The sequence below is a fragment of the Meles meles genome, chromosome 13 (genome assembly GCF_922984935.1).
Source record: "Meles meles chromosome 13, mMelMel3.1 paternal haplotype, whole genome shotgun sequence".
Classification (NCBI taxonomy): domain Eukaryota; kingdom Metazoa; phylum Chordata; class Mammalia; order Carnivora; family Mustelidae; genus Meles; species Meles meles.
The window spans coordinates 52545875-52561294 of NC_060078.1; the positions used below are offsets into that span (position 1 = coordinate 52545875).

The window sequence follows — 15420 nt, forward strand, 5'->3', positions numbered from 1 at the left end:
CAGTCAGGAATCACCAGGTTCACTAGAGTTGATGAGGTAAGTTTTCATGAGAACTGGGTTTTTCTATCAAATAGACTAGAGGAAGCAATGACAGTTAAAGAAACAAATAATTTTCATTCATTTTTCATAATAAGTTGAAATTCATTCTCTTGACACAGTAGGAGCTCAAGCAAGCTCTGTCTGTTTCATAAGCCAAAAGGATAACCCATTCCTCACAGACTCACTAGATAACTGATGAAATAGTGTGTGGGAGAAGTCCATGGAAGTTGGTTTAAGGGGGTTGCCAGATACCTGTAGGAGAGAGCATCTAATTTTTATTTCATACGTTAATTGAACCAGTTAGTGTGAGGAAAGTCTTATTTTGTGATATGTAAAATTACCTTGAGAGAATAAAGTGGTAATTTAACTTTTTGTTAATACTGAAAGGTGTAGGGGCGCCTGGGTGGCTCAGTGGGTTAAAGCCTCTGCCTTCAGCTCAGGTCATGATCTCAGGGTCCTGGGATCGAGCCCCGCATCGGGCTCTCTGCTAGGCAGGGACCCTGCTTCCCTTCCTCTCTCTCTGGCTGCCTCTCTGCCTACCTGTGATCTCTGTCTATCAAATAAATAAATAAAATTAAAAAAAAAACTTTAAAATACTGAGAGGTGTATCTTCTCTAATTTGTTACCTTCTATATAAACATATATATGTTATAAATACATTGATACAGCAACTTAATACGAGATTTGTTTATTAGGTGATACAGTGTTTAAGAGAATGAGTAGCTCCTGGGACACCAGTTGGTGGAGCATGCGGCTCTTGATCTAGGGGTGGCGAGTTCAAGCCCCATGTTGTGTGGAGAGTTTACTTAATAAAAATATTAAAAATCAAGATTAGCTCTTGGAATTCCTCTGTTTTCACAGTATTGGATATAGTTTTATAGAGACAAAATGGAAGTATTTAAAGAGAAACTAATCTGCTTGGCCTATGCTAATCTATTTACAGAAGTTTAGGGCATGTAAATTTCTCAATGAATGAGAGGGTTTTGAAAGCTCCTGCTTTTTGTTCTTGACATTGGATTTCAAAGGGTAGTGCTCTTTTTTATGTAGATTCTTTCTGCCAAAGTTCTGTTAAATCCTAAAAAAAACAAAACAAAATCTGTCATGGTTTTATGTAAAAGCTACTCCTGTGTATAATTTGGTAATATCATGGTCCAAGAAAGACACTTTTGAGACACCTTCTGTGTTTTGGGGATACTGTCAGTTCTTGCCTTTTTTTTTTTTTTTTTTTAAGATTTTACTTATTTATTTGACAGAGAGAGACACAAGGAGAGAGGGAAGACAAGCAGGGGGAGTGGGAGAGGAAGAAGCAGGTTTCCCCCTGAGTAGGCAGCATGATATAGGAGTCAGTCCCAAGACCCAGAGATCATGACCTGAGCTGAAGGCAGCTGCTTAACAACTGAGCCACCCACGCGCCCTAGCCCTTGTTCTTACTTTTTTTTATTAGAAGATTACTTCGAATAGCAAACTTTAATTTCAAGCTGCTCTTCTCCATACACTAAGCATGTTTCTTTACTAACTGAATTTCCTTTCTTATTGGTGTATGCTTATAGAATACAGACTCTTTTGAATATTTTATGCGGAATAGGTAGAAGATAGCTCAAGAGATAAAACTTATATTTGCCAGAATCAAATCTAAAATATTTTTTTGCACTGTAATATTTTTAGGACCTTGTAAATATTTCCAACAGAAGGGACATGGTTAGTTGGTACCATCATTCCCTCAATTGCCAGGTTCAGGAATCTGGGAATAATAAATGATTTTTCCCTCTCTCCTCTTCCTGCCAATCCAGCCAGTTACCAGATCCAGTCCTGTTAGTCTATTTTTCTAATCTTTTTCTGGCCAGTCGTCTTTCTTTCCATACCAGTTACCATAGTCTTGCTCCGTACTTGGATCATCTCTGATCCAAGACACCTGCAACAGCAGCCACTTGTTCTTCCTGCCTCTCATGGCATTTCTAATTTTTTCTTCACTTCAGCCATATTTTGCTAATATGCAAATGTTAATGTCTTTTTTTTTTTTTTTTTTTTGCTTAAAACCTTTCGATGTTTTCTTTTGCCTTCTCATATAGTCCAAATTCCCTAACAGACTTATCTTACTAGGTTCTTTGTGATCTAATTTCTGTTGCACCTTTTTAGCTTCACCTTCTGTCAGGTTCTCTCCATCTTTCTCCCTTTCATTTTGAATCTGTTCTCACCTCCCATTCTTTACGTCTGGAACATTCCTTTTTTGCCCTCCCACCCCTCACCCCAAGTCTGGGTAACCTTAGTTTTGGAGTATAAGTTTATATGTCACTTTGGGAAGCTTTTTCTGGTTTTACCTCATGTGAGTTACTTGCACCAATATATACTTCTGTCAGCCATTATATATTTCATAATTGCTTAATTATTCTCCCTGCTTGGATTTAGGTACACTCTGGAGAGAAGGGAGTATGTCTGATCTTTCTCTTCCCAGGAGAGTGCTTGGGTCCTAGTAGGTGCTCTACACACTTTTTTAAACGAACAAGTGATTTTATTTCTTGTTTTAGTAGCAGTCATAATTTTACCATAGTTTATGAATGTAGTAGAATATTCTCAGTGTTTTTTCAGTGAGTCCTTAATAGTTCAGCTATAGTTTTTCCTTAGGAAGACAAACTTTTGCTATAGCTTTGAATATTAGCCAGGATTATAATTTTAAAAAACACAGTTTTATCAGAACTATTTTTAAAAAGTCTGTAGTATATTGAATTCTGTGATAGTGTAGCCTTTTATAATCCAAATTAGATATAATACAACTTTGCAGTCTGTGTGATCAAATTTTTTAGACCCTGCTTATAGTTTTATAAAGGTCTAGTTTTATCATACTTTGAATTATAAGAACGTGGCAAAATTATCAAATACATGGTCAACTCTTGATTTCTGGGAGAGTTAAATCTTGCAAACAAACTTTGAAACTCTCTAAAATTGCAAATACAGTTATAGCATTTGAAGTTGTGTAAAATGTAGTAAAGTATTACTGAAAAATGTATGACTCCCTTAGACCCTTAATAAGAGACAAATATACAAATGTAGGAGTAGAGAACAATGTTGCCCTTGAGATGTGAATGTTGGAAGTTCAGCTAAGCTCATTAACTAGCTACTTGCGCCCATAAAATCAACCTCAGCAAAAAGACAAATTAATATATATTACAGCTTTCAGTGTTGCTTGCAAATAATTGAAATAGTAACTGTTAAATATTTTTAAAATTTTTTATTTTTTTTACTATGGTTAGCGAACGTATAGTACATCGTTAGCTTTTTCTTTCTTTCTTTTTTTTTTTTAAGATTTTATTTGTCGGAGATTAAGAGAGAAAGCACAAGCAGGGGGAATGGCAGAAAGGGAGAAGCAGGTTCCCCCCTACCAGAGAGCCTGAGGTGGGGCTTGATCCTAGGACCCTGGGATCTTGACCTGAACTGAAGGCAGATGCTTAATCAACTGAGCCACCCAGGTGCCCCACTGTTAAATCTTTGAATAATGCTGTTTTGCTTTGTGAGCCTTTCTCCAGTTGGGGTTAGGCCATCAACAGTAAAGACAGCCTTAGAGGAACTGTTAAGATACGTTTATTACAGACGATGGTGAATTTGTGACAGTGTTGAGTACCATGACTTACTACAGGGGTGTGTGTGTGTGTGTTTAAGATTGTTTTTCATAGCTTTGCCAGATTATGCCATAACTGGTTGAGGTGACTTTTGTACATTGATTAGGTAATAGGAACATAGTTTTCCTTTGATCATATAAATTTAAAAATATTCTTCCTCAGTGATCTAAGCTATAGAGGCCCTGTCTAAAATGTCTAGACATTTTAGTTATGATTTGACTGCATTATCACAGACCTGAGAAACAGTTATGTTTCTCATAACATGCAACATTTTTGCATTTGAAAATAATGCAATGTTCAGAAAGGTTTCTGGAAAAAAGGGAGCACACCCTCTTACGGAAGAAACAAGTTGCTACATTTGATCAGAACTTTGCTCAGTTTTGTTAATTTTCTCTGTATTGCTGATACTTTAGAGAAACATTGTTTCAATAGTCCTGTTCTACCAAACACAAGGAAGTTTTTTGTGGGGGAGGTTCCAGTGGATCCTTCCTGCTGACGGGAAAAGGATAAAATGATCTTGATGATCTCTAGAACAGCTCAGGTTTCTTGTGTTTGTTAGGCCTCTTCCTTTATTACTGCTAATTTCAATCAATTATAGGATTGACAGAACTGGTACAAATATTAATATGTCAAATATTTCATAATTAAAAGTCGGGAAAGGTAGAAGAGGTATATGGAAGCTTTTACATTTCAGTCTGTATGGCAAATGCCTCCCTGTTTCTTTGGTTTATTCCTCAGGGTACTTACATGAAGCATTTTGTTGTTTGGTTTTTAAATTATGGTAAAATACACAACAAAATTCACCATTTAAACCATTTTAAAGTGCACAGTTTTGTATGAACTTCTAAAATAACAGATATTTCTTCTGAAGAACCTAGATTTTATCTTTAAGATAAAGTCATGCAAAAGGCTGTAGCTTGATGGGTGGATCAAGAGTAGAGGTTAGAAAAAAATGTCCTAAAGGAAATAACTGTTTGGTTGTACTATTTCAGCATTGATTTAATAAGTTGTTATAGAATGCTTTCTATGTTCTAGGTACTAGAGATACAGCAGAGAACAAAGATAGAGTCCCCATTTAAAAAAAAAAAGATTTTATTTGTTTCAGAGAGTGTGAGTGCAAGCCTGATGGGGGGAGGGAGAAGCAAACTTCCTGCCGACCAGGGAGCCCAGTGCTGGGCTTGATACCAAGGTCCTGGGATCATGACCTCAGCTGGAGGCAGACACTTAACCGACTGAGCCACCCAGGTGCCCCTAGAGTCCCTATTTTAAGGAATTAACGTTCTAGTATGGAAGTGAGGGAATACAGTTTATTCTGGCATGCACCTGGCTTTGCACCTGGCTTTCATGTCGTTTCACGTCTTCATATTGATTCTCAGTCTACTGTGTGGTGTCTTACTCTTCCTTGTTGAAAGAGTATAACATTAGCATAGTTTCAAATTACCCACAATATAAATTAGAAGGTATACATTTAAAAACATCAGTCTAGAGAATTTCTTTGAAGTTGTTTATTTTGACCATAACTTTCTTACTTAATGATAATATGTGAAACTTACTACAGTGCTTATATTATTTACTTTTTCTTATTCCGTAAGTGACACAGAAAAGTAAAAAAATTCAAATAGTTTCTGTTTTAAATTTTTTTTTTTAAAGATTTTATTCATTTATTTGGCAGAGAGAGATCACAAGTAGGCAGAGAGAGAGAGAGAGAGAGAGAGAGAAACAGGCTCCCTGCTGAGCAGAGAGCCCGATGCGGGACTCGATCCCAGGACCCTGAGATCATGACCTGAGCCGAAGGCAGCGGCTTAACCCACTGAGCCACCCAGGCACCCCTGTTTTAAATTTTACTGTACTTTTGTTAAATGTAAAAAAAATGCATTACAAAATGGAAAAACTTGACTGATAATTCTTAGTTAAGGTTACATAGCTTTCCTTGTGAAGTGTTCTACTAGTTGACCTTATACAGTTTTTCAAAGAGATTAAGTTTAAATTTATTCTAAGAATACGGAGGTCGGAAGTAGATTGAAGAAGTTATATTTATACTTTTATTTTTTAAATCTCTGCTCCCCAATGTGGGCTTAAACTCACGATGCTGGATCATGAGTTGCATGTTCTAGTGACTGAGCCAGCCAGGCACCCCTATACGTTTTTTTGTTTTGTTTTTTTTTTTTAATTTTCAAGTGGTTTAGGAATGGAAATGCAGCATGTACTTGTTTGTTAATGATGAAGTAATAACCTAGGACATAGTTCAAAATGCCTGTGATTTCTTTTTGTATCTCTTTATATGTTTATTTCATGAATTATCATAACGCAAATAGCTGAAGAGAAGAGGGGTTAGATTGCAGCTACCAGCATAACCTCTGCAAACTTTCATGTTCTCTTTCCTTTTTCTAGTCAGTCTTTAGAGCAATTGCCTGAAGTCATAGTTTGGTAAACAAAATGTGAATCATGTCTTGTATAATTCTCTCTGAATTAAAATCCAGATTGAAAATGGGCCAGATTTCTTATCAGTAAATTCATAACCAGTAGATATTGTCAAATATAATTGCCTTATAGTCTATTTAAATTATTCTTCCAGTCTTTGGTACCTTTCATACAGCTTGACATCTATTCCCTCTTTCTCCTCCATCTATCTATCCTTCAAAGAATGAAGAATGGCATTTTTTTCCTACTAGCTGTTCTGCAAGAGAAGTTTTAGCCAAAAGAAGTATTGTGGTAAGTACTGTGTTTCCTCAGTTAGCCCTTCTTTTAACTTCCTTTCTCTTCTGACCACCTAGCTTCTGTCACACCCTCCTTCACCAAGGGCCCTACCTGCCCTCCAACATAATTCTGACCCTGTCTCATGCCCTTGCCCTTCCCCCAACCAGTTCACCATACCAGCCTTTTCCTGGTATTGTGTCCTGGCCGTGATGCTTGTCTCATAGCTGGCTACCTTGGGGTAACAGGTCAAATTGCCCTCTTGTCAGATCCTGGTCTGCTCATCCCTTTGTTCTTCCTTTTGTGTGGTGTTTATTCTGCTATTCTGGATAGAGGATGGGGGATCTTCAAAAAACCAAAGACGTATTCTTGTATCCCCATTCCTCTATTCAAGGAAGCAAGTTTGGTTACCACCAAGGTGGAAGATAAATCCACCAAGGAGGATAAATAGGCCTGGATTAGGTGAGAGAGTGAACTGATCTGTTAGCCCAGGACAGTTGGCTGCTGGAGGAGCAGAGGTTACATGACAGGGCATTGGATTAAAAGGCTTTGCATAAAGGAGAGACAAGAGGAACTGTGTGGCTATGAGACAGGATCAGCATTAGGTTAGAGAGGAGTCAAAAGGCCAGGAGTGTGGCTCTAATGAAGCTGGGTAGCAGGGGACTAAAGGAAAGTTTAGGAAGGGTGGAGATTTTTGAAGGAATACAGTGCCTACTTCATGGTCTCTCTCATCTTGCTCTGTGGAGCAGGTATAACTGCCTTGATGTTCTGAATGCTGGAATACTGCTGGGCTGATCTTATCACTTACTGAAACATTACCTTAGCATCAGTTCTGTTTGTTTTTTGTTTTTCTTTTTTTTAAGATTTATTTATGAGAGAGAGACAGAGCTCATTCCAGCAAGGTTGGGGGTGGTGCAGAGGGGGAGAGAGAATCACAAGCAGACTCCCTGCTGAGTGTGGAGCCCAGGGCAGAGCCTGATCTCATGATCCTGAGATCATGACCTGAGCTGGACACCTAACTGACTGAACCACCCAGGTACCCCAGTTTTGTTATTTTTATAACTTGTTTTTACATAATATGGCTATTATAAATTAAGGGTGTTTCTCAAAGGAAGCAAAAAAAAAAATTATAGCTCACTTTTTTAGCACACATTTTCTTTACTTAAAAATGATGTATAGGGGCGCCTGGGTGGCTCAGTGGTTTAAGCCGCTGCCTTCGGCTCAGGTCATGATCTCAGGGTCCTGGGATCGAGTCCCACGTCCGGCTCTCTGCTCTGGAGGGAGCCTGCTTCCCTCTCACTCTCTCTGCCTGCCTCTCTGCCTACTTGTGATCTCTCTCTGTCAAATAAATAAATAAAATCTTAAAAAAAAAATGATGTATAAACTTGGCCCTAAGAAACTTACACTTTTCTTTATAATTTTAATTATAGTAAATACCAACTAAAGAATTGTTTTAATACTGAGCAAAGACATTGCAGAGGCACTATGCAAAGTATTGTGGCAGAGAAAAAGAACCATTGGAGGAAGTGAAGCCTCATGAGCATAAGACATCATGGGACGAATTAGTGTAAGAGATGCCCCAAAAGAGCATAACAAATACCAAAATGGTTATTCAAGATGAGAATTCATGTAGATTTCAGAAGAGGAATTAATCTCTATGATATAGCAACCTGAGATAGTTTCAAGAGGGTAAAGGACTTTAAATCTTGATGGATGGGAGCTAGTTGAAGAATTGAGCCAAGAAAAGACATTCCAAGTGGAAAATGGTATAGAAGAAATTGTGAAAATCAAAAAGGTCCATGTTGGGGAGGTACTTATTTGTTTTTGATTACTATCTGATAGGCAATGATGAGCCATTGACAGTTTTAGAGTAAGGTAATAATTTGATCAAAAGATGTTTAGGAAAAAATCTGGCAATAAGATCATGTTACCTTGGAGTTAAGCTCACCAGGCAGTTGAAACTGTGGCTCCCCAGATGGACTAGATTGAGGTTGATTTGTGATGTGTTATAGTTTAAACAAGTAACAAAACAGTTTCCTCAGGAAACTGGTGAGGTGAGGAGCCAAGGATTGATTATGGGAGAATGTACATATTAAGAGTACCAGAGGAATACCAGAGGGATACCAGAGGAAGAATTGAGAATTCAGATATGAACAGGGTAATATAATGTGAAAACTTAGGTAAAAAAGTATCTTAAAAATGGGTTACTTGCTGATATCAGGTGTCAGAAGAGTCAAGAAAATAGGACTTAACCAAATGAAATTGAATTTGGAGTTTACAGGTTCATTGGTGACCATCAGGTGTGCCATTCAATAGAAGAGAAGAATAGAAACTTGACTGATAAGGATTAAATTGTGTATAGTGAGGAAAAAAAAGAAGTGATTTTTTTTTCAGATTGTATTTATTTATTTGACACAGAGAGAGAGAGAGAGCACAAGCAGGGGGAGTGGCAGGCAGAGGGAGAGGGAGAAGCAGGTTCCCTACTGAGCAGGGAGCTTGATGCGGAGCTTCATCCCAGGATCCTGAGATCCTGACCTGAGCCGAAGGCAGACGCTTAACCAACTGAGCCACCCAGGCACCCAAAAGAAGTGATTTTAAACATTTGTTCATGATGCTTGACAATAAAAAAAAGCATGCTAGAAGATGAAGGTCAAGCAGTTTATTTCCTTTTTAGAGACCTCTGCATATTTGAAGGTAGAAGGGAATGGGTTAATAAGGCAGTGATTTAAAGCATTAAAGAAAGGATAATTGAATGAAGATAGAAGGGGATGGTATCAAGGAAACAGTGGGATAATATCTAAGCCTTGAAGAGGGGTGAGGATAAGTCCTTCCATTTGAAATAGAGAGGATGAGTGTAAAGAGCAATCTTTGGAGATAGTGAGGGGAGAACTTAAGATAATTTGTGTTCCAAAGGCTAGAGATCCACTCAGTGAAGTGTATAGTCCATTCCTTTTTAAGGCATAGGCAATGGTATTTGGGGCTTGAGTAAAGTGGAAATGATTGGGGAGAACTTTGGAAACTGTCCATTTTCTTTTAACTTTTTAAAGTTAAAACACACAGATTTATAAACAGTTTAGTATTGTCACTTCCTTACAGTGTTCATTTTGCAGCCAGTTTTGCTTTTGATCAAAAAGGCAGAATCTGGGATACCTGGGTGGCTCAGTTGGTTGTTTGCCTTTGGCTCAGGTTATGATCCCAGTGTCCTGGGATTGAGTCCCACATCAGGCTCCTTCCTTGGAGAGGAGCCTGATTTTCCCTCTGCCTGCTACTCGCCCTGCTTGTGTGCGCACACTCTCTCTCTCACACACACAAATAAATAAATAAAATCTTTAAAAAACAAAACAATCTCTGTAATGGAAAAAGAATTATGTAGTAGTTGAAATCTTTCCAGAGGTGTAGTCTAAGGAACTTGGCATCAAATAAGTTGAAGATATGACAAATGTTATGTTACATAAGAAAAAAAAGTGGGAAAAAAAACCTCACAATGATGTGAAACTGTAAAATACACTTAAATTATCTAGTTTTACCCTCCAAAGTAGGAGGTTAAGTGAAGTTAACTTTCTTAAGTCCTCCAACATGTGACAGAAGTAGGACCTCTAAAAGTCTCCTAACTTCCAGTCTAGTTTTCCATTTCCAGTTTTCTGGAGGAAAGTCCTAAATCTATGTAAACTGTGTACATATAAGAGAGCCCAATATTGTGATTTTTCTTTTTTTTTTCTTTTTTTTTTTTTAAGGAGTGGGAGAGAGAGAGGGACCCGGGAGTGGGAGAGGGAGAGAGAGAATTTCAAGCAGGCACCATTCCCACCGCGGAGCCAGAGACGGGGCTAGATCTCACAACCTGGAGATCATGACCTTAGCCGAAATCAAATCACCACCCAGGTGCCCCAAGAGCCTGATACTGTTTTTGTTTTATTTGTTTATTTGACAGAGAGAGCACAGGCAGAGGAAGAGGGAGAAGCGGCCTCCCCCCTAAGCAAGGGAGTCTGACACGGGGCTCAATCCCAGGACCCTGGGACCATGAACTGAGCTGAAGGCAGATGCTTAAGTGATTGAGCCACCCAGGTGCCCTGAGCCTAATATTGTTATAAAGAATACATGCAGCAAGTCCACTTACAGTAGCATAAATTTGACCTAAGACTAACCTGTTCTTTGTAATAAAACTTACTTAATTTTTGATAATTTTGCCTGCCATATAATATGAAAGATTTTTTGTAAAGATTTTATTTATTTATTTTAGGGAGAGCACAAGCGGCAGGGAGGGGCAGAGGGAAAGGGCGTTGCAGACTCCCTGCTGAGCAGGGAGCCCAATGCAGGGCTTGCTCCCAGGACCCAGGGATCATGACCTGAGCTGAAGGCAGATGCTTAACTGACTGAGCCATCCAGGCATCCCAGATGTTTTGAAATTTATTTTTTTTTAAATATTTTATTTATTTATTTGATACAGAGAGAGAGATCACAAGTAGTCAGTCAGGCAAAGAGAGAGGGGGAAGCAGGGAGCCCTACACGGGGCTCGATCCCAGGACCCTGAGACCATGACCCGACCTGAAGGCAGAGGCTTAACCCACTGAGCCACACAGGTGCCCCTCTTTTTTTTTTTTTTTTTAGATTTTATTTATTTGACAGAGAGAAACAGTGAGAGAGGGAATACAAACAGGGGGACTAGGAGAGGGAAAGCAGGCTTCCTGCCAAGCAGGGAGCCTGATGTAGGGCTTGATCCCAGGATGCTGGGATCATGACATGAACAGAAGGCAGCTGCATAAATACCCAGGTGCCCCTGTCTGAAATTTCTTTCTGCAAATTTCATGGACAAAATCATACAGTCACAGCAATGTGCAGATGTTTGTTGTGGAGGTTCAGAGATTATTCTCATGAACTTTAACATCACAAGTTGATTTTTTTTTTTTTACAGATTTTATTTATTTGACAGAGAGAGAGATCACAAGTAGGCAGAGAGAGAGAGACAGAGAGGAAGAAGCAGGCTCCCTGCTGAGCAGAGAGCCTGATGCGGTCCTCAATCCCAGGATCCTGAGATCATGACCTGAGCTGAAGGCAGAGGCTTAACCCACTGAGCCACCCAGGCACCCTAATATCACAACTTGATTTAAAGATGAAAATAATTCAAGGGGAATTCTGAGAGTTATATATGGGATGGGTAAGGAAATCATTTCATGGGGAAGGGACTTAGAACTCTTAACACCAGCTGTCAAAAAAATTTTTTCTCCCTTTTCTTACTGTCTCTGAGTCACTGTTCACCAAATCCTGTAGCAAAACCTGATGAATGAATGGGTAAAGGGAAGTATTTAGATGGCCTTGAATTAATAAGGAGAAATATTGTGTTAGCAAGTGGGATGTGTCTGTATATATAAAGTAAATTAATTTTTGCATGTCTTATAAAAATTAATTTCTTTGTAATCACTCTGTGTGCCATTCAGTATATTGGAAGCAGAAACTGTTACATTACTCTGGTTTATGCCACTGGCTTTTTTATTACCTCACATATTTTTCTTAAAATTTGTCCTTCCTATATACCCTTAACTATAAATTTGAACCTCTTAATGTTTTGTTCTGAAGCAATTAAAAACTTTTTATAGTACTTTTAGTGTTCTTGGATGAAAAAGATGTATTTTAGTTCTATTTTTTATTACTTACAATGATTTTGTGCTTATTAGTGACTGGCTAGTGTGATAAATACTACCAGAAAAAAGAAAAGAACAATCCTGTCCATTTCATCTGCCTCTAAAGCTTTATCTTTTTTATAAAAGGCTTTCAGGGCTTTGTTGTGTAATTTTTTAGCTTTTTGTGATAAAAAAATAATCCCAGAAGTAAAATCTGAGCTTCATTGGGACCTTACTTTCTATTTCTTATTAGATAAAATTTAAAAATATATTCACTAAATCTCCCCTCATATAGGATTTAACTTTGCCCCTTGTCATCCTCCATCTTTTTAAAAAATGTTTTTACAAATTTATTTATTTAGAGAGAGAATGTGCAAGTGCACATGTGCGAGTGGTGGGGAGGGGCAGAGGGAGAGGAGAAGCAGACTCCCAACTGAGTGTGGAACCCGACTCAGGCTCCATCTCACCACCCTGAGATTATGACCTGAGCCGAAACTAAGTTGGATGCTAAGTTGACTGACCCACTGGACCCCATCCTCCATCTTTTTAAAAGTACCCATTTATTCTATATATGAAGTATGAAGCTGCCTTCTTTTCATTACTTATGGCATTCATTTTGCATCACTGAGCCTAATTTGTAGTGTGATAGGAAAGCTAGACTTATTATGATATGTGGATGGTTGGTGGTAGTTACTTGTGACTTTGCCTTTCTAAAACCTTAGGATTTTCCTGTATTCCAAAATAATAGTAACACAGTGTTCTACTTCTTATTACCTATTCCAGGTATAAGGCATTGTGATATTATTCCAAGCTTTATTCATTGGATAAATGGCAGAATTGGAATTTGAACTGTGGTGTTGTAGCTCCAGAATTGATGCCATTATGCTATATGCCTTTGGAAACATTTTACTCAGAGATCTTATTTATTGCCATATTTGTCGCTTCTATACAAATGGCCCCATGTACCTTTATACCTTTAATCTCAACTCTTCCTGAACTTAAGATCTCTATTTCAGCTATCCTTTTTGGTCTCTCCTAGCTATCCTGTCCCCGCCACTAGTAAACTTAACCAACTTTCCCCATGATATTTTCTCCACTGTTTCTTCCCATTTTAAAAATGACATCTTTATTTTCTAAGATTCAGAGTCTGAGAGTCCTTTAATTTTCTTGACATTTCATTATTGTACCATGTGTGTTTATTGTCTGCAGCCTCTCTCTCAATTTCTTTTCTTTAATTTTTAAATTTTATTTATTTATTTGAGAGAGACAGAGAGTGTGCACGTGAGCAGGGGGAGGGCAGAGGGAGAAGCAGGACCCCCCCCCCCCCCCAGCAGGGAGCCTGATTCCAGGCTGTGTCCCAGGGCCCCGAGATCATGACCTGAGCCAAAGGCAGCTGCTTAACTGACTGAGCCACCCAGGCACCCCATTCCCAACTTCTTTCTAGGCTTCTCGCCTAGATGGTAGTTTAGGTCTGCACTTTTAACCTAAGACTCTCTTAAAGTTTTCTTCCATTACACTTCATACTTCATACTGCTGCCAGATTAATCTTCCTAAAACAGAGTTCCAGTTCCAGTGCTTTCTTGAACCCAAACCTTCATGGTCGACCTATTAAGGTCCATCTGTTAACACCATTTATTTCGTGAAGACTTTTCAGTATTACACCGTTGGGGATATGTAGTATTTATTACCTCTGTTCCCACTCTTCAGAGCACATTGTACTTCTTTTCTGACACATATGTTATTGTCCCCTGTATTCTAATTATTTGTGTACTTGCCTTCCTGCTTACCCTACCCCCAATTGCAGGTTCCTTAATCGTAGAAATTCTCCCACAGCCCTAGAATAGGTCTTCTTCGTTCATAAATGCTCAATACATTTATTGACTTAAACTTATACCTATGAGGAAACGTGTTTCAGAATAATCATAATATTTTTGTTATTTTAGGCTTGACCGTCTTTTTATCTTACTGGATACTGGCACTACTCCAGTTACAAGAAAAGCTGCTGCACAGCAACTTGGAGAAGTGGTAAAGCTTCATCCCCATGAACTAAACAATCTTTTATCTAAAGTAAGAACTCTTTTTTTATTTTAGTATAAAGTGATTGTAGAAATTTGTCTGTGGAAATAAAGTTTTGCTTGATCTTTAAAAAAAAAATTGTCTGTGGATAGGAATAGAACAATAGAAATTGTCTTATTTTTTTATTTTAGTGGCAATTTGTGGTCTTCCAATTCCATTAACTATCTTACTATTTCTCCAGATTTTTTTTTAATTTGGTCTTTCTTTTTTATCACAAGATTTAAAATATTTTTTTTTGTTTTTTTGTTTTTTTGTTTTTTTGTTTTTTTTACATCAAGTTTAATTATCTAAGGGATTTGACAATATATAACCTTTTGCCTGTGGCACAAATTTGAATCTGACCCAATTTGGTAATGAACTAAGTTGTTAGTCTAGTTTGTTAGTGGTCTGACTTGTTCCTAACGGCTAGTAATTGTATCATAGTTGACAGTCTTAAAATGGATTAAGTACTCACGGGAAATGATGGAAATATATGAGAAACTAGTTATTACATTTTAAGTTATCACCTGTTTGAAAGTGGAAGTTTTCTGCTTTGGTGGATCAGTGTTTTCAAAATACTAGCCTATCTTCTTTCCCTAAGCAATGACTATATTTTTACTGAACTCTGGGCTTGTAGAAGTGTGCTTGATAATGGTAAGCAACACTTTCCATGTGTTTAATAATTCTCTGACATGCAGGGGCGCCTGGGTGGCTCAGTTAGTTGAGCATCTAAATGTTGGTTTCAGCTCAGGTCATGATCTCCTGGTTTGTGGGATTAAGCCCCATGTGGGCTCTGACCTCAGTGGGGAGTCTGCTTGAAGACTCTTCCTCTGCCCCTGTCCCCAACCCTCCCTCCTCATGTGCATGTACATGTTCTCTCTCTCTTTCTAAAATAAATAAATCTTGAATAAAATCTTTTTCTGGCATACAAAGTAAAAACTGGAGTGCTTTGTGTGTTGGGGGCTTGGATTGGAAGGAGGGTGGGAATAGAGGATAGGGTTGGGGTACAATATGGAAATCCCAAGGTCCCTTTCTTCCTGCTGGTCTTATTCCCTCCTTCCTTCCTTCCCACCCACCCACCATTTCTTCCCTCCCTACCTCCCTTCTTTTCTTATCTTTATTTACTTATGTAAGAGGGAGAGAACAAATGAGCAAGGGTTAAGAGGAAAAAGGAGAAGCAGACTCCCCACCAAGCAGGCAGGGAGCCCAGTGCGGAGCTTGATGCCATGACCCCAGGATCACAACCTGAGCCAAAGGCAGATGCTTAACCGACTGAGCCACCCAGGTGCCCCTTATCCCCTCCTTTCATTCTCATTTGTCCCTTCTTGATTCATATGAGTAAGAGTTCTAAGACCTTGTGAATATACAAATCTCTGTGATATGGTTTCCATCATGAGGGCTGA

At 38.5% G+C, this 15420-nt stretch overlaps 1 protein-coding gene across 1 annotated transcript in view; it reads left to right on the top strand.

Annotated features, from left to right (window-relative positions):
* BTAF1 (B-TFIID TATA-box binding protein associated factor 1) overlaps positions 1-15420 on the top strand; it is a 101655-nt gene that overhangs the window by 1034 nt on the left and 85201 nt on the right. The window contains exon 2 of the mRNA XM_046026898.1: positions 13906-14029. Coding sequence (XP_045882854.1) covers positions 13906-14029 — 124 coding nt within the window. The remainder of the gene's footprint in view (positions 1-13905; positions 14030-15420) is intronic.